A 25,918-nucleotide genomic window follows, 5' to 3' on the forward strand; every position below is an offset into this window, starting at 1 on the left:
TGACGACATTTATTGCTTTACAGTGCTAAATAGCCTTCCCAAGTCCTATAATGCTATTGCAGCCCAGCTGGGGGCTCAAGATCCTCAGCAAATGACTGCAGCAGGAATTTATGCTTCATTGCTTAATGAGGAGGACAGGACCCGCGCACAGGCGGAGGCCAACGGGGAGCGCTACTCACCCTCACCTGGTGCATCTGCAGAGACTGCACAAGCCCTTAAAACTGTGGTCAGATGCCAGTTATGCAATATTCCTGGGCTCACAGCCAAGACATGTAGATGACCCCAGAAGGACTCAGGAAGTCAACAACAGGCTTCTGGGCCTAAGGGGCGAGGCAGCGGCGGTAGCGGCAGCAGCAGCGGCGGCAGCAGCAAGGGCCCTACAGCACGCAAAATGCTTGTAATGCTCACTCAGCTTGATGACCAAGACGACGACGGGTCTTATCTGATCATAGATTCGGGATCTTCGCACCATCTGGTCAACGACAAGAGACTGTTCCAGACTTTCGAGAAGCTGGACTCCATCGTGTCACAGGCAGATGGCAATTCTTTGAAATCCATTGGAAAAGGAACTATTTTTCTGAAATCTCTAAATTTGAGTATCAGTAATGTGTATCTTGTTCCAGAGCTGAAGCAAAACCTTTTCAGTGTTTCTCAAATTGATGAGAAGGGGTTTGAGCTGTGTTTTCACAGGGGCACCTGTGTGATTTCTAAAGATGGAGAAGTTCTTTTGACGGGACACAGAGACAAAGATAACCTTTTCAGATTATCTTATGATAAAAGTGATGCATGTTTTAATGTTGTTGATGATTGTTTAACAGGTCCAGAGGAGCCTAAGGTGGCAAAGAAGCAACCAAGCAAGAAAGGTCTAACACGTTGTTTCCAGATCGTTTCTGCTCATGTTTTTGGTCCTATGCCGAAGTCCCTTGGCAAGGCCAAATATTATCTTCTGATAACTGACCACTTCTCTAAGTATACGTGGTTTTATCCTCTGCAAAAGCCTCAGCAGGCTATTGTGAAATTTTCTGAATTTCATGCTAAGGTTGAACTGAAACATGGTTGTAAAATTGAATGTTTATTGACCAATGACATTCCTCTTTTTACTTCACAGGAGTTTCAAGCTTTTTTTGATGACAAAGGCATTCACCACAAGTTTGCCAAGACCCAGGCAGCTTGGGACAAAAACTTATGTGTTAAGGTTAACACTGAGTTAGAAGCAGGCATGCAAGCACAACTGCTGAGTTCAGGATTGTCTGAACAACTGTGGGCTGAAAGCATCTCATTTTTCCTTTACCAGTGGCTCAGACAGGTTCCTAAAGGACAGAAGCGTTCTCCTTATGAGATTCTGTTCCAACATAAGCCTGATGTGAGCAACACTAAGGTTTTTGGAACCAAAATGTGGGTGGCTTCGCTTGAGGGCAAGCCAGTCCAAGGCATTCTATTGGGTTTTGAGGAAGGTCAATACAGAGTTATGTTGTCTTCTTCCAATGAGGTGATTCTTACTCAAGAGGTAGAACACACTCCTACGCCACAAGAAACATATGTTCTTGATGAATTTCCCATAGGTGCCAATGATTTTGATGCTTCCTACACTGACACAAGTGGTAGTGATAATGATTCCTTTGCTGAAGGCTCTACCCCGAGTAGCTCTGACACAGGGGAGACAGTCATACACAAAGGAACTCATGCTGTTTTTAACAGACCATCATCGGATGATGAAAAAGTGCTTGAAGCACTAGATCCACTGTTTACCATTGGTAAGAGTTCTCCCAAAAGTCCTGAAGGGGAGAATCTCAGTAAACAGGATTTGCACCTCTCACGCAGGTCTGAGAGGATTAGAAGAGGACCCAAGAGGTATTCTCAGGAGTTTGCCAACACAGCAATTGCAAATTTAGCTGTGCTTAGAACTCCAAAACAGGCAGCAGTCACACAGGCTAAGCCACAACAACAGGTTGTCAAACGCAACACTGTTTCTGTCAACAGAGCAACTGCTCTGGTCCCCTGGAAGCCAAAGCTGGTCAATCCAGTCTCAGAGAGTTCCACAGCAGGAAAGTCCTACTTTGTTTATGACAACTGTCTGTTCACTTCTCTTAATGATGCTCTCACATTTGCATCTTTTTCCATTTCAGGATTCAGGGGAGATGTTAGCATAAATCCTCTGCATGGCACAGATGCTGCATGTGGATGAATGTTTACTTTATAAAACTGCTGTACTTTCCCACACAGGAGCTCAAGCTGTAACCTGATCTCCTGTCATGTGATGTTCTTTGTGCTGTTTCTACTTTCACTTTCTTCTGAACTGGAGAGTGATGGCTGAACACACACTCTCTGAATAAACGTAGATTAGCACCTACGATTGTTTGCTGTCTTCTTTACCGAAGCCAGTGGCAATAGTAAGAATATTGGTGATTTACACCCCAAGTCTACCCTACCCCAAATAATCTGGAACTTAAAGGGAACCCAAAGCCAGGTGGGAGCAGCATGTGAAGAGCCACAAATTCTGCATCTCTGGCCATCCTACAGAAAGAACATTGCTGCCTGAGCACTAGAAGACAAATTGACAGTGTGGGAAAACTTCCCTTGGAGATGCAATTTGACTCAACCACCTGCTTAATGTTCAGGAAGAAGATTTTGCATGACTATCTTGACCAGGCATCCCCAAACTGCGGCCCTCCAGATGTTTTGGCCTACAACTCCCATGATCCCTAGCTAACAGGACCAGTGGTCGGGGAAGATGGGAATTGTAGTCCAAAACATCTGGAGGGCCGAAGTTTGGGGATGCCTGATCAAGATAGTCATGCAAAATCTTCTTGAGGCAAGGGGTGATAAGTCTACAAGACTATGGAAAACAGCATTTAAACTGCAACCACTGACAAGCTAAGAAAAAGGAAGGCATGTTTGTTTTCAATGCTCATACAATGTACTCACTGGATTGGAGTGGGCTGAGATTGTACTAGCAGCTGATGGGGACCGGGAAATCACAGGGCTGATAAGCTGAGGCAAGGGGCCCCTGGCCACAACCAGCTGAACACAATCCTTTGCTTTCTGTAGGATCCCGATAGCCTGTTGGTGTGTGATGGTCTGGTCAAGGGGTTGCCTGTTAATAGCAAGGATTTGATCTGCTTCCTGCAGCCTTCCATCTCTATCGTAGGCAAGCAAAGGGTAAAAGAAATTATCAAAATTAAGTGCCGCCAAACATTAGTTTGTCAGTTTTTCCAAAATAGTTCCTTTTAATCCTGTTTTTCTATTTCCCCACCCCAACCTCTTTTTTTTTAGGAAAAAAAATCTTTCCCTACAGTTTTGCTGTGAGCAACTATTTTGGCACCCTGGTGATCAGCTTTCTTTGAAGCTAATCCCACTGCCACTGTCTCCTGGCTTCACCCCACAGCTAGTTCCTTCTCCCTGCACCCCCATCCGAGACTAAGCATATTACAAGTGGGTTGCTTCCAGCTCTTCCAGCTATAGCCTGGGAACTTCATTCTTGACTTTGAGCCTGCTGCTTAACAGAGCATGTGCAGCACAAGCACTGAATATTCATCAATCCATACAGTTTACTTACCAAACACTGCCATCAGGTGTGTAAGAGAGAGGTGGAGAAGAGACTAATTTTCCTTCTTTAAAACCAAAGAAGGAAACTACATTGGAAAGGACATCTTTCTGCTCTTAACTTAATCATGAAAGGGATTCATTCATTTGCTGGTGGAGAATGTACTATCAGGGAATCACATAATCTGCCTTTCTTCAGACTTGAGTCAAAGCAATAAAAGTAAGCTGTGAGCCTAATCCACATTTCTTTTTAGGATCAATAAATTTATTAAACAGTATTTAAAACCTATGTGCTCAAAACATACTGGGCACAAACTAAGTCCTTTCAAGCGCCATTGTTTCCAACGGGAGAATAAAACTCATGTTTGATTCTCTTCTGCTGAAATCAATAGAATTTTAAAATGTTTTTATTTTTATTAATTTATATGCTCCCCTTCAAACCAAAAGCTCCCACAACAGTACAAAACAACCTGCAGAATACACACATCAATACAGAAGAAGAATGAAGAAATATCAAGAATCAAAGAAATTATAGAAACCAACAGAATCATTATATTGAAAAAAGAAAAACTAGGCAGGGGAAGGAGTTAACTATATAGCAGGCAAACAGTATACTGGTTGCAATGGGACAGAGTGTGAGAAGAGGAAATAGAGGTCATAAGAACTTTGGAATATTCATTCATTCCCCAGCCACTCTGGGTGGCTCCCAACAGAATATTAAAAAGGGTGGGGTACTTTCTGAGCAGTCCTTATCCTTTGCCACACAACAAAGGAAAATTGTAACATGTATAAATGAACTCAATGATTAAAAAAATAGATAAACAATATGGAAAAGGAACAATTTCAGAAAGATCTGAAAATCAAACTGTATATGAATGGCATGAATATTACAATCTTTATAACTTCCAATGAGCTATCAGTTGTGAGCAATATATCCCTTTGTAGCTGTTATACTATTGCTCATGACTAAAAGCGGCATGCCTCTTACAGATTTCTTCCCATCGCTAAAATCTGACTAAGAAAGTGGTTCCTGGCAATCTCACCTTTGTGCCACACTTCCGTCTTGAATCTCCTGCACAAATATGCCCAGTTCACCTCTATATTCACTCTTCAGGCCAACCACACTGAAGCCTAGACCACCGCTTAGAGGCTTCACGAGTTCTATGGTCTCAACAAGGCGTCCCTGTAAGAAAAACCAGCACCGTTTTGAAACAAATTCAAAAGCAATGTGGTTTCAAAGTTTGTGCACGTTTAACGAAACAAATTACAAATCAACAAACCAGACAGGCAACAAATAAATCCAATAGGGGCAAAACGAACAGGTCCTGTTCTGATCACTGTGGTTAGGTAATCTGGGCATCCCACAATAAAGCATCTCTTCACCCTTCTCTTTCAAGTTTTGGGAATCAGAGTTTGCAACCATGCAAAAGTGGGTTAGGAACTTGCGTTTGGAGTTAACTACGGTTAGTGCTAACATTTGGCAGGCAAAGCTCATAAAAATGGAGAAAACTTGTGGCATGTTCCTAATCCCCTAGCACAGGCACATCCAACTCCCAAGAGACTGCGATCTACTCCCAGTATTAAAAAACTGGCAGTGATCCACCCATTGTCGTTGGAGGGAGGAGGAGCGTCCCTGGGGTGGGTGGGTGGAAGGAAGGAAGGAAGGGAAGGATTGCCCAGAGTTGTTGAGCTTTTTGGGGGGGAGAATTGCACAGGGTTGATGAGCTTTTTAAGGGGGGAGTACCATGAGCTGTAGAGCTATTTTGGGGGACTAATGCACAGGGTTGTGGAGCTATTTTTAAAGGGGGAGGGTGCCATAACTCGCTCACCAAACAATCCACAGCTTTGAAATGCACACAGCGCTAAAGCCAACTATCATCTCCCAAATCACAAGCAGCGGGCACCTAATGACTGCCCACATGACACGGAGGAACAGAGCAAGGGGGGGGGTGGATACATTCATTGCCCTCTACAGTTGGATCCCACTTAGGGATCGATTTGGAACCCATGATGGACTGCAATCGACCACGATCATCCGGGGATCTACCTGTAGATCGCGGTCAACCGGTTGGACATGTCTGCCCTAGCAGAAGGCCACAGTGCCAGACAGTTAATTCACACTATGAAGTCCTACCTGTGCCATATTTCTGATCAGTAGTTCAAAGTCATCACTAGCAGACTTCACAATAATCTGAGGAGATCGTGCAGCTGCTTCTATCCCACTAGAAAGACTGCCATTCTGCTGAGCCAACAGATAGGATTCATTTGGGAGTGAAGATTCCACAATAGCAGCATGATGAGAAAGCTGTACGAGCTCGCCAGATGAGGAGATAGAAGGTGCAACATGTACCTAAAAAAATATACAACATTATTGGAGTTTAGTTGTGAAGACCACAAGAACCAACAGTTACTAGGCAAAACAGACAAAACAAAATAGAAAAAGCCCACACATAATCCAACATTGGAGGTTTATCATGCCCTTAAGGATACAACACATGATCAAAACAGAGTTAAAACACTACAGAAGTCATGAAACAAATCAAAGGAACACTGTTTGATAAATATTGTACACACTGGTGACTTAAGAGTCAACTGTAATTGAAATTTAGTATAACCCACACATTCACTTTCTTAGTGGCAGTTAAGAAGTTATCTTGCGGGGGAGAAACATGAGGGCACAAAATGGCATGTAGACGGTAAGATTTTGAGAAGGAAAACAATGTAAAGGGGCTTTTGGCAATAGTTTGAGAAGAAATATAAGGAAGTGGTGGACAGAGAAACCTGAGCTAGAATGGCAGAAAATTTATAACCAAGGACTAGAAAAAGTAAGTGAACATTACCAATTGCTTAACCACATAGACTGAGAAAAATATACACTGGGTGTTAGGCAAAGACTGGAGGTGTGGATCCTCAAATGCAGATTTGAAGCCTATCTGGTGGTCTCACCCATTAATAAAGAAATATTGGGAAGAAGTAATCAGATTAATCACACTAATGACCCTTTAGACCATACCATTAAATCCGTGGACAATTTTGTTGGGCTATCTAGATCAGGCATCCCCAAACTGCGGCCCTCCAGATGTTTTGGCCTACAACTCCCATGATCCCTAGCTAACAGGACCAGTGGTTGGGGAAGATGGGAACTGTAGTCCAAAACACCTGGAGGGCCGAAGTTTGGGGATGCCTGATCTAGATGATCACATTAAACCCCAAATAACTGGTGTAGAATTTATTAACTGCTGTCAATCTGTCAGTAGCTCATATATCCAAAAATCAAGCTACCACTTATGATAAAAGAATAGCAGAAATGGTTTGAAATGGTCCAACTGCGTCACAGAAGGCAAAAAAGGGGGAAAATTAGAAGTAAATTACTTCTGTAGATTGAAGGTATAAAAAACAGATATGGTGTGGCTACTGATAAATATAATAGCTTTTCTGCATAGCATACTATACTTTCTGAAATTATATTGTTTATTGATTGCTAATAATTATTATGTAGAGAGATACGGTACTCTCCAATTATTTCTGATATATGAACAGAATGTTATATATTTATGTACTTGTGTTAGGTATGTCTGGGGTCCCAACTGTGGTTTAATATTCATATTGATTTTCAATTATATTTTCATTGCTTCTTTTATTCCTTATATTATATTTTCCTTTATTACCTTTTGAATTCTATGGAACATAAGAAATAAAAAGAAGCAATAAAATGACAATTAGAAATCACACAGCATCTAGCTCAACACATTACAAATGCTATAGCCAGCAGAAACCAGCTGAAAGAAGCAGTGGTCTATAGGATTATTTCTAAACTTTGGGGAATATAGTATCAAGAAAAGATCGTAGACATTACAAACGAATCATTTGTATAGATCATTCTATAGCAGCCTAAGGGCTATTTTGGGTGCATTCACTGTCAAAAGACAGAATGCTGGAAAAGATGGCTTAATGTTCTCATAAGGAAAACAAAGGCCATCTTTCTTGGAATATAAAATGGGGACATGCTTCAATGCTTTTAACAAAGCACAGCTCTTGGAAGCTCATCAAACTATAATACTTCTCTCTTTTGGGGGGGGGACAACATAGCATGCTTCTGCTAATGCAAAAAAACTGCTTTAGCAAGAAAATATTTCTCTCTTACTACCCTTCAAAAGGTAGAATGGGAAAAAGTCAGGGTGAATCAGTGATTATATATATATATATATATATATATATATATATATATATATATATATATGATATTTTTAATTTAAATTGGATTTTTAAAATAAAATGCTTTTGGAGGGGGGGGAAACTTTCTAAAGATAGTTTTTTTATTTAAGTTGCATTATAGTCCAAAGGCCATCAGGAAATAAGGATTTGTTTTAACTTTTTCATGTATGCTGAAACTCAGTCTGTTTTTTTTAAAAAATATAAAAAAAGGTTTAACCACATCAGTTAACAAACATGGATACATATGCTATAATGTTATTGTTTTAGTTAAATTGTTTAAATTGTTGTTAAGGAAATGATTATTTTTCTCCTTCCAATAAAGTACAGCAGAATATCAAGTTAACTTATTAAACCTCACAATAATTTCATAATTATCTGTCTATGTATTTGTAATAGTATAACCAAATCAGTAATTTTTGGTATAACTGTAAAAACTACTCTGAAAATTTATTATTCCAAAAACGAAACCTTCATCTGGTTGTAACTATTAAGATTATACCAGCAGGAATGCTCATATATATATATATAAAATAAAGTCTCACTGACTAGTGGTTTAAATTGTGATTTAAATTGATTTGATTTAAATCAAATCCACCCTGGAAAAAGTGGGGCACAGCTGCAGAAGAGAAGAATGAAAACATAACCTTAATTCATCTACCAGTAAATATAATTCAGGATCCTAAGACTTGTTTTTTTTAAAAAAAGTAATGCTTTAGTATGGACTATGGTAGAGTTCTAATGTATTATTGACTACTAACTCGTCCATAGTAATTGATAGTGGCACTCCACTCTAATGATCTTTATTCTTACAGCTAATTAAAGAAATTGAGTTGCTTGTTCAAAGGGGATTAGCTTAATGTGAAACGACTATGTTAGACCAAGTGGCTTCTGCTTACTGCATTTCAGGAACAGCAGAGGGGGTGGGTAAAACTAAACAGAAAAATGAGAGAGTAACTCAGGGGGTGGGTGGGAATTAGCCACTGTGCATCCAAGTGTAGCAATTGGCCAATAGTAAACAATTTAAGTGGCATGACAGCTTCAGGTCATGGAGAGTTACATTCTTGTATAAACACTTGTTCAGTGAATACACCAATCGTTTCTGTAACGCTTCCCAACATTCGGTGTGCCCTACATGTCTGGCCTCTTCCACATCCACCTTGTGAGGGCTGAGACTAGTGACTTGCCCAAAGCTAGCACATGAGCTTCACAGCCATATAAGGATCTGAATCTTGACGTACTGTACTACTCTGGCTCCAGCTAGGATTAGCACCTCCCCCCCCCCCAAGAAATCTCCAATAGCTTTAGTATTCTCACATACAGTATACTACATGGCCCTGGGTACCACTTCAGGAAAGGATCCTAGCTACTCTGGCTCCAGCTAGGATTAGCACCTTCCCCCCCAAGAAATCTCCAATAGCTTTAGTATTCTCACATACAGTATACTACATGGCCCTGGGTACCACTTCAGGAACAGAGTTAACTTGGCCCATGAATATAACATTTCCCACTTTCTGCAAGTTCAGTTCAAACCCAGATATCTGTAGAAGTTTAGCCATTGACTTTTAATTTGACCTAAAATGTATCTTCAGAAACATGATTGCACAGCTTTCCCGAATATAATTTCTAATCGAGGTAAAGAAATAAAGGTGCAATGTCTAAAATGTATAAGGTTTCTAGTAACTACTAAAAGTGCAAACAAACACTTTTTTCATATGTGGTGTACTTGTAAAAAAGCTAGGGCATTTTGGAAAATGATATATGGTGACATAAAAAAAAAAGATGTTTAAAGTAAGCCCCCCAAAACTGACACTGCTAGGGACAGAAATTCCAAAAAAAAAATTGCTAAGTTGTTTATGTATATAACTACAGTAGCTAGGATCCTTTACACTTAAAAATGGGAAAAGGAAGAAGTTCCTACTCAAGAAGAATGGATAAGCAAAGTTATGGACTATGTCGAATCAACAAAGCTAACAGTTAAAATAAGAGAATCAATTGATGACTTTTTGTTTTTATTTTTGGAAGAATGGAAGCCCTTTCCAGATTATTTGAACCAATAATATAATTTGAAGAACCCATGAGCAGGATTTGAATTATGAGTAACAGAAAGAATTAGAGACTGGTGTATTACGATTTTAATATAAAAAGAGGGAACGTGGGGTGCAGCAAGAGGGGGATAAGAAAAACATCTCCGAAAATGGGGTGGGAAGTCGATAATACAAAAGAAAGTTTTTTGAATATGTATTGGAATTGTAGCTGGAATTTCTGGAAGTTTAATAAAATAAATTGGGGTGGGGGTGGGAAGAGAAATGCAGGTGTGTGCTCATCCAGATTAAGTATTTCCACAGGAAACAACAGGACTCTCTGAGTGTGTGTATCTGCATGTGATTCAGTTCAGATGTGACATATTCTAAAGGAGCTCAGTGATCACTGCCAAACAACAACAACAACAACAACAACAACAACAACAACAACACATTTTTATTTATACCCCGCCCTCCCCAGTCAAAACCGGGCTCAGGGTGGCACACACCAATAAAATTACAATAAGACATAAAAAGCAATTAATTAATATACAGATTAAAATACAGTAATAAAATTTAAAATGCCTTTTGTCGTTGTAAGTCATATTTTTCATTGCATATAAACTGTTCTGCTTCACAATTAAAAAAGCCACCGTTAACTCCATGATGAGGTAGCTTTAAAGCAAAGTGATTATGTATGTACTGTATGAAAGGAGCATAGCTTTGTTCTATAAATTGCCTTAAGCTAATTTACCACAATTGCCTTTCCTTTTACTGTACATAACATCTGCAATATTGGCATAATTTGGAAGGGAACAAAAAAAAAAACCCCAAAACACCACCACCCTTCGATGCCACAATATATGATATAATGTACATTTGGGTAACTTTCATTGCAATCAAATGCTACTTTCTGTATTTTGTTTGAAATGTTACCCAATTAAATAAAAATCTACTTCAGTTGCATTTATGGAATGTCAGCATTTTAGGCAACAAAATGAGAGTGAGCACTTATTTCAAAAACTTTTTGCCTTAACTCGCACTGAAAGGAGCGAAGAGAAGGAGAGCAAGGGCAATAAAATTTAGGAGATCCCTGCTTGTTCCTTGTTCAATATGCACACTTATTCCATAATCACTGCAGATGGTAACAGTAGTCACAAAATCAAAAGGGGCCTGCTTCTTGGGAGAAAAGCGATGACAAACCTAGACAGCATCTTAAAAAGCAGAGACATCACCTTGCCAACAAAGGTCTGTATAGTTAAAGCTATGGTTTTCCCCGTAGTGATGTATGGAAGTGAGAGCTGGACCATAAAGAAGGCTGATCACTGAAGAATTGATGCTTTTGAATTATGGTGCTGGAGGAGATTTTTGAGAGTCCCATGGACTGCAAGAAGAACAAACCTATCCATTCTGAAGGAAATCAGCCCTGAGTGCTCACTGGAAGGAAAGATCTTGAAGCTGAGGCTCCAATACTTTGGCCACCTCATGAGAAGAGAAGACTCCCTGGAAAAGACCCTGATGTTGGGAAAGATGGAGGGCACAAGGAGAAGGGGATGACAGAGGATGAGATGGTTGGACAGTGTTCTTGAAGCTACCAACATGAGTTTGACCAAACTGCGGGAGACAGTGGAAGACAGGAGTGCCTGGCGTGCTCTGGTCCATGGGGCCACGAAGAGTCGGACACGACTAAACGACTCAACAACAAAATGCACACTTTGGTAAAACATTTCATCTGCAACCTACAGGAGCACAAGTTTTGCTAGTAAGGTGGAGCTATGGTGTCAATCTACTCAGAAATCAGTCCTGCATTCAATGGGACTTAGACCCATGTAAGTAAGTGTGCGTAATACCACAGCTTCAGAGTAACGTCAGAACTGCCTGCAACAGAACCAGTTGGCCGGTTCTGCTGTTTTTCTTCACACATTTTTCCCCAGTGGAATACAGTACAAGATAAGCTCCAGCACTTTTTTTCCAGCTGGGGCTGTGCACAGGCTACAAATCAAAGGAAAGCAAGCATAGTTACATCTCAATGCAACTCCGGTTGAAGGCACTACAGAAAGAAAGAAAGAAAGAAAGAAAGAAAGAAAGAAAGAAAGAAAGAAAGAAAGAAAGAAAGAAAGAAACCAGTAAGGAAGTAGAAACAGGACTTTGAAAGGGTGCACGTGAAGACAGGCTAGACCCCTTACACTGCAGTCAGTAATTTTCCACCCTGCAAAATCTATCTTCAAACTTGTATGAAAAAAATTTGAAGAATGTCGCCCAGCCAAGGAAAGGGATTTTTCTCATTAGCACAGCTTTGAGCTTTTCCAGTGGAGGAGGGGAAGCAAGCACTGTTGGAGCGAAGGCTGGATTGCCAGCACTGAGTGGTGGTGGTGGATTTTTTATTTATTTAAATATTTAAATATTCCAAATTATAAACAAAAGCCAAATGAAGACTTAAGAAGTTCGTTATATCACAAGAGCAGAATTTATTTTTATTTCTTTTAGTTTTGTCATTGCTTCCTTATCTTCAAACACCGGGCTTTTGCTACGGCATCAGACTTAGAAAACGGACAGAGTGGGAATGCTCAGAGGGAAAATATGCGCTTGCTTTTAGTGTGCTGACATGCAAATGAGTGCTGAAGGCAAAGTACCAGTTTCTCTCTCTCTGAAAGAGAGAATTGATTCAGTTTGGTTTAGTCCCTAGCTGTTGGGATTTTCTTCCTACTTATCTTGCTTACTTTGCATTTTAAAATCCTCAACATAAGCAACAAATCTTGTTTATTTTAATGAAAAGGCTTACAAGGCAACCTATCGACAGGCATCTGAGCGCCAGTTATAAAGCATCCATGCTTAAGTGAAATGTTCTAAACAAATAAATAAAAACTCCTTAAGCTTTGGTTCTTCCAGCCCTTTAGCTCACAGACAAGGAAGCTCCGTACTGTATCTCATCAAAGGAATTCTTTCCCAACTATGCCCCAAAATGCACGTTTAAAAAATAAATAAATACATAGCGCAGAAGAGTAAAGGCACTGTAATAATGATAACAGGGGCTCAGAATATAATAAGTCATATACGTGGATGAGCAAAGATGTTGTTGCTTCTAGCAAAAGAAAAAATAGAAGTAAAAGATTTTAAAGTTTTCATTTCTTCAAAACGTGGCTAATGGCTGAGATACAGTGGTACCTCTACTTACGAATAACTCTACTTACGAATGGAGCTCCGTCCGCCATCTTGGATGCGGTTTAGATAGGATTTTTTCTACTTACAAATTTTTAGATAGGGTTGCTTCTACTTACGAATTTTTTCTCCCAATGCATTTCTATGGGATTCGACTTATAATTTTTTTCGACTTACGAATGTGCATTCGGAACGCATTAAATTCGTAAGTAGAGGTACCACTGTATATAGTAGTAATACTAATGTTATACTAAATTTGTCATAATCCAGTCAGATGAGCAGGTTACACAGAATAACATTGTCATTGTTGTTGTTGTTGTTGATGTTGTTGTTATACTTGCTTCAATGCACCAGATTTAACTAAATAAAACAGATGTTTGACAATGGCCTCTATATTTAAACTATGACCAGCACCCTCACACATTTGTGTCCCACTCATTTGAGTGAAAATCAGGCATGTTAGACTACAAGTCTACACTCACCTAATTGAGGATCAGGCCCACTGAACTCAATGGAATTTACTTCTGAGTGGGCATGTATAGTTCTACGCTGTTAGCGATTCATATTCCTTATGACAACTACATTCCATTCCATTCCATTCTTATCACATTCCTGATAATGGCTGGAGTCGGGCCTTCATTGAATGGTATGCTTCCACAGGCATGCGTCACGTAACTCAAGGCAGGGCTTAACATCAGCATTCTTCTGTGTTGCACAAGTTTGCAAACGGTTGTAACATTTTTAGCAATAATTTTATTATCTTTTATGCAAACCACTTTGAGGGCTTTGCGGTATCCAAATTTGGTGAAATAAATATATATATTCGTCTCACAATGTCAGCGCAAATGTAAAACTTCTCTTTTATTTCCAACAACTAAAAATAAGGTCAAAGAATGAATGCCCACTACTCTCAAGCTAGTCTGAAAGAGGTTAAATGGCACTGTTCTTCACAAAACACCTTGGGGGAAATAGTGTGTGATACCAGTTATCCTAATTTCAGGAGTAATAGTATTCCTAAAGTTTACAGGTTATTACTGCATAATAAATGAACTTTAAGAATGCCAAACTTGCTATGTTACAGGGAAATCTTTGGACATTTTTACTGTTCGGTGTCTATTTTGCAAGCTGTTCAGAGAGTTATCAGATAAACGGATTTCACAAAGTCTTATTGGCATTTCCTCTTTCCCCCGGAGATGTTACCATCCTACCTGATCTCTTGATTGTGGAAGAGAAGCCTGAAGGTTTAGGATTTGATTGAACAAAGGACTTTGCAGCACTGATTTCAGTAAACTCAATTTCTCTTCATTTGCTGTATCACCTCGTTCCCGTAATTTTGCTTGCAGCCGTTCCACTGCCTGGAGGGCCCGGTGAGTATCTGAAAGAATATTCCCTATTACTTGGTACCCTTAATGTGCGTATATACAGTTAGGCATAGAAGCTTACATACTACTTCATCAGCTCTTAAAACAGGGTTCCCCAAACTAAGGCCCGGGGGCCGGATGCGGCCCGCGAGGCTCATTTATGCGGCCCCCGACAACCCCCGCCACACGCTCTTACCGGCGCGGCTGCCCACGTCTAGGTCGCCGGGAGCGTCAGAAATAGCTTGTGTGCATGCACAAGTGTCAGTTCCAACACACTTCCGGGTTGGAGGAGGCCTATGCGCATGAGCACAAACAATTTCCAGTGTTCTGGCAACCCGGAAGTACGCCGAAAATTGCATGTGCGCACACGTATAGGCGCGCACTCCCGTGTGCTCCGGCCCGCAGTGCGATCGGCGCTGGCAGCATCGGCCCTCAGCAAGGTAAGTTTGGGGACCCCTGTCTTAAAACAAGATGGAAATACACTTTTTCTAAACATCCGGTTTAGTGGAAATTGCATCCAACTGCCCTTTCACAGCACAAAGCCAGCAGAATATGCATTTAATTATACTTTTAAGTGACTGCATTTCAGCTTTCTACAGTTAACCTATAGCCCAAATGGATTCTGATTTCCTGAATGGATTTTTATCAGGGAGCTAACACAGAATGATGGATGCCCCATAGTTTTGAAGCTCAGGAATGTATAGTCCTCCTTTCCAGGCATGGTCTACAATAGTAATCTTATGGCCCAATCACTGATTGATGGATGCACCAATAACATGGTCCTATCGTTCTCCTCTATCCATACATGTGAATGTCCTTCCAACCATACTACTTGAGACATAGCTTTGTTCCATACGAAATGCCTTTGAAGGCCCCTGTTTATTTTGTCTTGCCCCTTGGCCTTCTGTCCCAGATTGAACCACAGCTGTCTTCCACATCCAGGGCCTGCTCACCTTGCTTCATTGTTCTACTATCTGCTTCAGGTGTTGTCTTAACTAATAAGATCAACTTCACCTCTTCCTTGGACACCAACACCCATCTGCAAGAGGCTATAGCTCAGAGGCCAAGAATATGCTTTACATGCAGATGGCTCCTGATTCAATCTCTAGCTAAAAATTATCAGCTAACAGGCAGTGTTTGAAATAAGACAAGTGCCAGGTGCATTTTGCCACTTGCGACCCAGTGAAGATGCCAGGGCACCAGAATGTTGCCTGGCATTTACACCATCCAGAGGTGGATCCCTGGGGATCCTTGGAACTGGATTGTTATCATACACCGATTAATACCATATCCTGTAGAATTCTATCAGTTACAGTATATTTTATCTGCACAATAGGAATGAATTTCAGGGACCAAATTGTAGCTTGTCTTCACTTAACCCACCCCACTGCCATGCTTTAGGCCAGGCATCCCCAAACTTCGGCCCTCCAGATGTTTTGGACTACAATTCCCATCTTCCCCGACCACTGGTCCTGTTAGCTAAGGATCATGGGAGTTGTAGGCCAAAACATCTGGAGGGCCGCAGTTTGGGGATGCCTGCTTTAGGCTGTCAAAGTTCTTAACCTAGTTCAAGGTAGCCAGATGTTTAACGGAGAATCAATCGCAGTCAGTATATCATTTGAAAAATGAGACACTGGAGCTGTCTTGCCCCAAAATGGCAACTAGACATTCCATTTTGGTGAATATAACCTTGGTTTAAGGAGCAATTTGTTTCTAACACTGCTAACAGGGCTGGTCAATAGCTCTGCCTAAGAACTTAGAGAGCTGCTCCTAGTCAAGAGTACTGTACTGTGCAAGATGGACCAATGACCTCACTTGGCATAATACATCTTCATATAGATCTATAAGCATTTCTTGGCAGCAGTCTTAGACATTAATCTCCACCAGGACTTCATCTCAGTGAACTGTGTATCGGTGAACGTTGCATGTATTTCTCCTGAATTTAGATAAACACGAGGAAACACAGTTCACCATACCTCTTAAAAAAGAGAATGAAAAGGGTTTGTTAAGTATCTAAATGTGTTTTGGTATCGTGTCTTACCTATTGTTTCAAACATGGCCTCCACTTGCTTAATTTCTATTTCACCAAACAGCAGTCAGCAGCTCAAGGTCTTCCTACAAGAGAACTGTGGGAGGGAGAAAGATTTTAAACACTAAGCTGTAAAAACAGGAATTTAAAACTACTATGTCAGAACCATATCCCCGCCCCGACTGACTGATCTAACAGAACCTCAATCAATCGCTTCTTATTTCTATAGAACTGTATTAGTTGCAGTCCCAAAAGTGAACAACAAGCTAATTAGCTACCTCATCTCAAATGTTTGCACAGTTGTTGTGTCACTGCAATGCCACAGTGATGTAGTGTTGTAAGAGATTGAACTGGCACCCTGTCCTAAGCAATTTACTAGCACAGGCATACAACAATTGCTTCTTTTTATTTAAATGATAACAAACATTATGCTGTAGTATTCAAAATGCAGGTTCTAAAACCCACTATGCAAACTCCCGCGAAGATATGGAGGAAAAGAGGGGCAGAGAAAGCGGGGTGCTGGAGAAATACGAAGTTGTAGAAGGCAGAAGCAATACAGGTGAAACTCGGAAAATTAGAATATTGTCGAAAAGTGCATTTATTTCAGTAATGCAACTTAAAAGGTGAAACCAATATATGAGATAGATGCATGACATGCAAAGCAAGATATGTCAAGCCTTTATTTGTTGTAATTGTAATTATTTGTCCTTGGCGGGTCAATTATAAACGGAATGGAATTAATGAAATGTAATAGCAATGTTTATTTTTGCATTATTGTAACTATTTGTTTTATTACTGTGGAATTTCCAAAAGAAAGCATTTGTAAAAAATTAAAAGAAAAATAAATAATAATAAGTTGCAATACTGAAATAAATGCACTTTTTGACGATATTCTAATTTTCCGAGTTTCACCTATATGGCTGCTTTTCTATGCTCCCCATAACCACTGGGCAACTTTTTGCTTTGCTCGTTTTTCACCAAAAGAAATAATTCAAGGGAAATTATACACAGCTGCATAGACAACCAGAAAGACAACCAGACACACATAATATAAAGAAAACATCATTACTAATTAAGGCAGGGCAAGTCCCTGGATTTTGCAACTCTGTTACCTACGACACACCATCCCATGTTATTTGACTGAACCTTCAACATTTTGTTAAAAAGGCACGTATCCTGCAATTCCCTCCCAATAGATGTGAAAAATCTTTTTGTGCTTGACCGTATAATTTCCAACCAGAAGCTTCACCACGCTTCATTAAACAGATCCTCTTAATATTTCACAAATCCATTTTCGATAAATACCTCGGTGGAACTATAAGGCTTACAGCGTCAGATTAACAAACATGTGATGCCAAAGATAGAAGGTGCAGTAACAGGCTTTGCCTTACAGCCCTTACTGCAGCGATGGCTTTCTCAAGCCTTGCTGGAATTAACACTGATAACCAGGTCCCACATGTTCATTAGGTAGGCTGGACTTCACAGGGAAGCAACATCCCATTGGGATGGAAGAGAGGAAGCCTTTTGTGTGTGAGTGCCACGTTATCAATTTTACAGAGGCCAGCGAATGGCAAAAGGAACAGATTTATAAGCTGATCGCCCACACAAAAAGGAATGAACTACCGGTATTCAGGCATTCACACTGAGATGCAAATTGCCTTACACATACAGTCATACTTCCTTACCTGAGCCTCCGTTATCAAATGAGAGGATGAAATTAGATATTAAGTGAGGTGTCCCTAGGATTCTTCTAGAGTTACACAATACTAGGGAAGTGTGTGTATATTAAGCATCTGTGATCACACCGTGCAAGCACAAAACTTGGCATCTGGTCATCCAGCAAGTTTCTGCTGCCTTTGGTTGTTTTGTTTTAGAGGAAGCCTAGCCCTTCAGCTACAGAAATAAGTGATGGTGAGCTAAATAGCTGGAGCCAGACAAATGACTGTGCACATCTTCTAAAGTTCAAAGGTAGAACTGTTCTAGAAGGCACACAGGTGCTCCAGAACAGAACTTCAGAGAATGAGCAAAACTGCACAGGGAGGGAGCAAATTGGCCAAAATCACCTCTTCCTTCCATTCAGGGGAACGTTCTGTGAACAGACCTCCGCTCACTCGTTTCTGGACCCAACCCACTGTAAATAAATTAAATCCACTGCAAGTAACACTCTGTGTGCCTATTTCCCTAGCTCGGGCTGTCCTCTTTTTGGCTCTTAAAAGATATGACAACCCTACTCTAAACACAACTGAAATCTCAGAAGTTTTCTGCAGCCTCCTTTTTTCATTCTCACTCCCACGCAGTTTGAATCACATTTTAGAAACCTTTCTCTGTATGAGTATTTGCATCAGGATGTGGAGACACATTAAGATGTGCATACTATTTAAAGCATATGTGAGGGACAGGGGATATCGCGAAGTCCCTCCCCTCCTGAGTTCAAGCCAATCACCGAGCACAGGGGAAAGCAGAGAGAGTTCCGATTCCAGTGGGGAAGCAGGAAGTCGTGTCCGAGGCTCAGGCAAGGTAGAGGAGCCAGGGTCCCAGGTGGGACAGGAAGGGGCGAATAAGGGAGGGAGACCCATCCCCCCAACGCCAGAACTACGCAGAAAGAGGAGGGGAAAGAGGATGGGTCTGCCAAAGCTTTTGTGTTGGAGAAAGACGCGCCAAAAGCCATTAGGAGGTTCTGAAACCGACTGATCACATCACTCCGTGTAAATAGCAATGACTTCAGCACTGTAAATACGCAGCACCAATAAAAGAATAAAATGCAGAGCTGTGTAGCGTCGTTACTCTGAAGTAGTCCACTCCGGCCACTGTGACAGCAACCTCCTAATCCTTTTTGGGCTACTTTGGAGTTGCCGGGATGAGCGTGTCAGAGGCGGAGAGATGGCGGCAGATCGCGGAGCAAGCCCAGCAAGAACTGCAGCAGCTGTCGCTGCAGGCGCAGGGGGAATTGAAGGCAGCTAAAGAAGAGACTAAGAAGGTCCAGGATGACCGGCTACAACTTGCGGAACAGGTGAGAGCGCTACAGGAAAGAGAGCAGGAATTAAGGGCGGTGGCGGTAGACCTCCAAAACAAGCTGGATGCAGAGAAAAACAAGGCGGGAGGGGCACCCCAAGTCCAAGTGCTGCCAGGAAGGAGAGCCGGGACGCTAGTAAGCAAGTTCAATGGAGACCCGAGGGAATATCAGGGCTTTGAGACTGAGATTGTGTATGCTCTTGAGCTGCACCACGCTGAGTTCCCTGATGATGAGCACAGGGTAGCGTTTATTGTGGAGCACCTTACCGGGGCAGCCAGGGAGTGGCTAAGACCGTTAATCGCAACAAAGAATCCTTGCATGAAGAATGTCAAACTATTTCTAGAAGGTTTGAAAACGATGTATTCGTCCGATAGTCATATGGACCAGACTAAGGAGGAACTTCATAATTTACGCCAAGGAAATATGACAGTTCGCGCGTATTGGGCGAAATTCACCATGCTGGTGCACAGATTGGGGTGGGAACTAGAGTCACCCCCAATGCAAGCGGCGTTCTACTTGGGGTTGCATGAGGAGGTGAAGGATGAGCTCTCGAGAGGTCCAAAGCCCAGTAATATGGATCAGCTGAGCAAAGCGGCTCTGGCGGTGGGGGTGAGACAGGAATCCCGGTGGAGCGACAAGCAAGCAACGCGCGCAAAGCGGGCTTGGTTCCCACGGTCGCAGGAGAAGCCACTCCCCCAACAACCCTTTCAAGCCACGCCTGGGGCCAGTCAGGACCAGGAACCCATGCAGATTGATAGCGCGCGCGGGGGGGCTTTTCAAACCCCAGCGGCGCCAAGACGCAAGGAGGGAAGGGGTGGGAATTGCTTTCTCTGCAACTCCCCCCAGCATCTCGTCAGAGACTGCCCACATCGCAGGGAGTGGCAAGGAAAGGCGGGAACGGTTGTGCCCTCCCCCACTGACGCAGCACCACAGCAGGGAAACGGGAAAGCCTGGCTGCAGGAGACAAGGGGCAGCAGCCAGGCACAGTCAGCAGACAACAGCCCCAGCCCACCCACCCGCACAGAGAGGAGCAGAGCCAGCCCACCCCTCCCAGAGCAGGAGTGGTTCTAGAAGTGACGCTCACGCTCCCAAATGGCTATCCCCTGACGGTCCTCGCCCTAATTGACAGTGGTGCCTCAGCCAACTTCTTCTCGAGAAACTTTGCAGAAGAGCACCAGATCCAGCTTCTGCAGCTGGATTTTCCCCTGCACGTGGCAACCATTGACGGCAGAGAGCTGCTGGGAGGGGCCATCACTCATCAAACCCCCCCCCCATGAGAATGACGCTGGGAAGGCACTCAGAGACACTGGCATTCAACGTCACAACCATCTCAGACCCCCCCATCGTCTTGGGCATGAGCTGGCTGGCGCGCCACGACCCCTCCATCAGTTGGCACCAGAGATGCATCACTTTTGGATCGGACTTTTGCCTGGAACATTGCATGCAGCACCAACCAGGGGAGGGGCCTCCCATAGCCACGGTGGCCACCATGCACGTCAAAGGGGGTGAGGCGATACCCAAGCCGTACTGGGACCTGCAGGAGGTCTTCAGCGAAGCGGAGTCCGACCACCTACCCCCACACAGGCCTTTTGACTGCCAGATCAACCTGGTGCCAGGGGCAACTATACCCCCAGCCAAGCTGTACGCCATGTCAGACCAGGAACTGGAGGATCTGCGCGCTTTCATCGACAAGAACCTCAAGCGGGGGTTCATCAGAGAAAGCAAGGCAGCAGGGGGCAGCCCGGTCTTCTGGGTGGACAAGAAAGACACGCAACAGCGCCGTCTTGTGGTGGATTTTAGACGGCTGAATTCAGTGACAGAGCCAGTGGCTTTCCCCATGCCCAGAGTGGATGATCTCCTGACAGCGGCACGCAGGGGCAAGATTTTCACCAAGCTAGACCTGAGGGGGGCGTACAACTTGATCAGGATCCGGGAAGGCGATGAATGGAAAACCACGATGTTCACGCCTCTGGGCTCTTTTGAATATCTGGTGATGCCCTTCGGGTTGCAAGGGGGCTCAGCATGCTTCCAGGCCTTCATGCACCACGTCCTGGGGTCCCTCCTCTTCAGGAAATGCTTGGTCTTCCTGGATGACATCCTTATCTATTCCGATGACCCAGTGCAGCATGTGAAAGATGTCAGGGAGGTGTTGCAGCGCCTGAAGGAGAACCACCTGTATGTGAAGCTGGAGAAGTGCAAGTTTCACACCAAGGAGGTGGACTTCCTGGGCTACAAGCTGTCAGACAAGGGGCTGGCGATGGACAAGGACAAGGTGCAGGCCATCCTGGACTGGCACAGCCCCAGGACGCGCAAAGATGCCCAACGCCTACTAGGCTTCGCCAACTTCTACAGGAAGTTCATCAAGAACTTCTCTCGCGTTACGGCTCCCATCACTGACTGCCTGAGAGGCAAGCAGAAGTTCAGGTGGACACCAGAGGCGCAAGCAGCGTTTGAAAGCCTCAAGAGGGTGTTCGCCTCAGACCAGAACCTGTTCCACGTGGTTCAGGACGCGCCCCTACGCGTGGAGACAGATGCTTCTGATAAAGCTGTGGGCGCCATTTTGTTGCAACTGGATGCCAACAGAGAGTGGAGACCCTGTGCCTTCTTCTCCAGGAAGTTGACCCAGCCAGAGCGAAACTACACGGTGTTTGATCGGGAACTTCTTGCGATCCACGCTGCGTTCCAGCACTGGAGACACTTCCTGGTGGGCGCCAAGCACCCCATCCAGGTGTGCACAGACCACAAGAACCTGGAGTTCTGGAGAACTGCCAGGGTGCTCAACCAGCGGCAGATACGGTGGGCAGAGTTCTTCTCGAACTTCAACTTCTCCATACACTACATCCCGGGAGAGCAGAATGTCAGGGCGGATGCCCTCTCCCGCAAGCCAGAGTACATGGAGGAGGAGGCGCCACCGGCACCCAGGCACATTTTCCCCCCGTCAGCATGGTCCTGCGGAGCAGCAGTGGTGAGCGAGGCGGAACTCACAGCACTGACGGCAGCGGATGAATTTGCCAACCGCATCTTCAGAGAACTGAGAAGGGGGGGGGAGCAGGCAAAAGACTTTGCAGAACGCAGGGGGCTGCTTTTCTACAAGGGTGCACTGTACCTGCCCACCACCCAGCTTAGACGTACGGTCCTCAAGCAGATGCACGACAACCCAACGGCGGGTCATTTTGGGAGGGACAAAACCGCTCACCTAGTCATGAGACACTTCTGGTGGCCAGGGGTGCGGGAGGATGTGAGGGATTATGTAAGGGGCTGTGACACCTGCCAGCGGGCAAAGGTGGTCAGAGCGCCACCAGCAGGTTTGCTGGAGCCCTTAGCCACACCGCACAGGCCATGGGAAGTAGTGTCCATGGACTTCATCACAGACCTGCCGTCGTCCAGGGGCAAGACCGCAGTGTTGGTGGTGGTGGACCTCATGTCCAAAATGTGCCACTTTATACCGTGTGCCAGGGCGGTCTCTGCAGAAGAGACAGCCAAACTGTTTGTGGATCACGTATTCAGACTGCATGGATTACCTTTAAGGGTTATTTCGGATCGTGGCCGCCAATTTGTTTCCAGGTTCTGGCGGGGGCTCATGAACCTCCTGCAGGTGGAGGTCAGCTTGTCGACGGCTAGACACCCGCAGACCAATGGACAGGCGGAGAGGGTCAACGCCATTCTGCAGCAGTACCTGAGATGCTACGTCAGCCAGCGGCAAACGGACTGGGTGGATCGCCTGCCACTGGCAGAATTTGCCTACAACAATGCGGTGCACGTCTCCACAGGGGTGTCGCCCTTTAAGGCCAATTACGGGCGTGACCTCAGATCTTTCCCAGAGAGGGAGGGGGAGGAGGAGGAGGAGGGCCCACAGGCTGAGGATTGGGCAGAGGAACTGGAGACGGTGCACCAGCAGCTCAGAGAACACTTGGAGAGAGCCAAGGAAGCGTACAAGAAGGGGGCAGATCGCCACAGGCGACCGGGGGAGGTCATTAGGGTGGGGGACAAAGTTTGGTTGTCCTCGGAGGGCCTTCCCATCAGAGGGCGATGCAAAAAGCTGGCGCCCAGAAGGTTGGGCCCCTTCACGGTCACGCAACAGGTCAACCCGGTGGCATACAGGCTGGCACTGCCAGAGGACATGAGGGTGCACCCTGTGTTTCATAGGTCGCTGCTGTCGCCGTACAGGGAAAGCAGCAGGCTCCGAGACAGCGAACAAACCCCTGAGGGAGGGGGGGAGAGGGAAGGCAGGGAGCAACTCAATGAGGCCACGGCCATCCTGGATTCAAGGTGGGGGGTGGGGGGACTGGAGTACCTCATGGCATGGGAGGATGCTCCACCGTCCCAGAATGAATGGGTCCCAGCCACTCAGATACAGGAGGAATTCCCGGTAGAAGAATTTCACGCCCTCTTTCCCCATAGACCCAAGCCCTGGCACATGGAAAGGGAGGGGGAGGGAGAGGAAGCACGGGAGAGCAGTTCACCATGGCGCTGGGAAGCGGAGTTTGAGGAACCAGAGGATGAGGTATGGGTGTCACCGAGATCCACCCAGTCAGAGGAAGGAGCAGATTGGCAGAACATTTTTACCCCCACCAGCTCTGACGCCACGGACTTTTTGGGATTCCCATCCTCCCAGGCGGAAGGGGGGGGGCTTGCAGGACTGGGGGGAGGTGTTCACACCAACGGGCTCGGAAAGCACTGAGTTCTTAGGCTTCCAGTCGTCACCGACACCTGGGGGGGAACTGGGGAGGGGTGAAGGAGAGCTTGGGAGGGGGGTGGATGTGAGGGACAGGGGATATCGCGAAGTCCCTCCCCTCCTGAGTTCAAGCCAATCACCGAGCACAGGGGAAAGCAGAGAGAGTTCCGATTCCAGTGGGGAAGCAGGAAGTCGTGTCCGAGGCTCAGGCAAGGTAGAGGAGCCAGGGTCCCAGGTGGGACAGGAAGGGGCGAATAAGGGAGGGAGACCCATCCCCCCAACGCCAGAACTACGCAGAAAGAGGAGGGGAAAGAGGATGGGTCTGCCAAAGCTTTTGTGTTGGAGAAAGACGCGCCAAAAGCCATTAGGAGGTTCTGAAACCGACTGATCACATCACTCCGTGTAAATAGCAATGACTTCAGCACTGTAAATACGCAGCACCAATAAAAGAATAAAATGCAGAGCTGCGTAGCGTCGTTACTCTGAAGTAGTCCACTCCGGCCACTGTGACAGCATACTTTAGTTATGCTCCACCCACACTCAGAGGAGCATTCCCATCTGTGGCTTCAGCTGATGATACTCAAGAGGAAACTTGTTTAGACATATACCGTAGGTCCCCTTGCTGCATCAGGTTAAATTAATAAAACAACAACTGTTTTACATCTAAAGTTAAGGCACATGTGTCATAAGAATTTTAAGGTCTTAGATATATAATAAATGTTCATAAGTGTACCAAGCAAACACGTACATGAATGTATAGGTCACATGTCTAAGAGGACAGTCTTGAAACCACTTTGACTCCTAAAACTGACCAAATGTTTCTCTGCAAGCAGGGAGGGGGTGAGGGAACCTTCCCATTGTCTCAGGAAATTAAGTAATTACCACCTCAAAGGAATGGCGGACTACCAGGAAAGGCAATCAGATAAGGCATTATCATATAACCTGGCAGACAAGAGATAAACAAGGTACTCAGATCTCTGTTGTAGAACACCCCTTCTGTGACGTATGTATGATGTATGGAGGGGTGGTCTTGAGCTCCAGGGCAGGGAATTTCAAAATGTCTATATAAGGGCAGTTACAGGTAGGTGGCGCTGTGGGTTAAACCACAGAGTCTAGGGCTTGCTGATCAGAAGGTCGGCGGTTCAAATCCCTGCAACGGGGTGAGCTCCCGTTGCTCGGTCCCAGCTCCTGCCCACCTACATCAAAGTGCAAGTAGATAAATAGGGACTGCTCCGGTGGGACGGTAAATGGCGTTTTCGTGTGCTGCTCTGGTTTGCCAGAAGCAGCTTTGTCATGCTGGCCACATGATCCAGAAGCTGTCTGCGGACAAACGCCGGCTCCCTCGGCCTATAGAGCGAGATGAGCGCCGCAACCCCAGAGTCGGACACGTCTGGACCTGGTGGTCAGGGGCCCCTTTACCTTTACAGGTAGGTAGCCATGTTGGACTACCATAGTCAAAACAAAAATAAAAATAAAAAAATTTCTTCCAGTAGCACCTTAGCGTCCAACTAAGTTTGTTCTTGGTCGAAACAAAATAAAATAAAAAAATTCTTCCAGTAGCACCTTAGAGACCAACAAAGTTTGTAATTGGTATGAGCTTTCGTGTGCATGCACACTTCTTCAGATACCGAAGATGCATGCACACGAAAGCTCATACCAAGAACAAACTTAGTTGGTCTCTTAAGGTGCTACTGGAAGGATTTTTTTAATTTTTTATTTTATATAAGGGCAGGCACACCTTTGTTCTAGGACCAGTCCTCCTCCAAACTCCTGCGTGTGAGGGGAGTACCCTGTTGGTTATTAAACAGCTTTAATGAAGATCAGGCTTACTAGCTGCTTTGCTTCTCGATATTCTCTGGTTGGCCTCTGTTATGGAGAACCTACAAAAGACTCTTGTGTACC

The 25,918-nt window shown here is 44.4% G+C and overlaps 1 protein-coding gene across 18 annotated transcripts in view; it reads right to left on the bottom strand.

Annotated features, from left to right (window-relative positions):
- The window catches only part of MPDZ (multiple PDZ domain crumbs cell polarity complex component), a 122,747-nt gene that overhangs the window by 86,157 nt on the left and 10,672 nt on the right, over positions 1-25,918 (bottom strand). For 12 of the 18 annotated variants that reach the window (XM_060268893.1, XM_060268895.1, XM_060268900.1 and 9 more), the window contains exons 1-5: positions 16,341-18,611; positions 14,147-14,313; positions 5,678-5,893; positions 4,587-4,726; positions 2,926-3,139 (exon numbers count right to left, since the gene is read on the bottom strand). In XM_060268893.1, the coding sequence (XP_060124876.1) occupies positions 2,926-3,139; positions 4,587-4,726; positions 5,678-5,893; positions 14,147-14,313; positions 16,341-16,356 (753 nt within the window). In that variant the 5' untranslated portion in view covers positions 16,357-18,611. Of the gene's footprint in view, positions 1-2,925; positions 3,140-4,586; positions 4,727-5,677; positions 5,894-14,146; positions 14,314-16,340; positions 18,612-25,918 lie in introns of those variants that run through there. The other 6 variants (XM_060268886.1, XM_060268885.1, XM_060268903.1 and 3 more) reach the window with 1 other exon arrangement.

Source organism: Zootoca vivipara, chromosome 16 (genome assembly GCF_963506605.1).
Source record: "Zootoca vivipara chromosome 16, rZooViv1.1, whole genome shotgun sequence".
NCBI classification, from domain to species: Eukaryota; Metazoa; Chordata; class Lepidosauria; order Squamata; family Lacertidae; genus Zootoca; species Zootoca vivipara.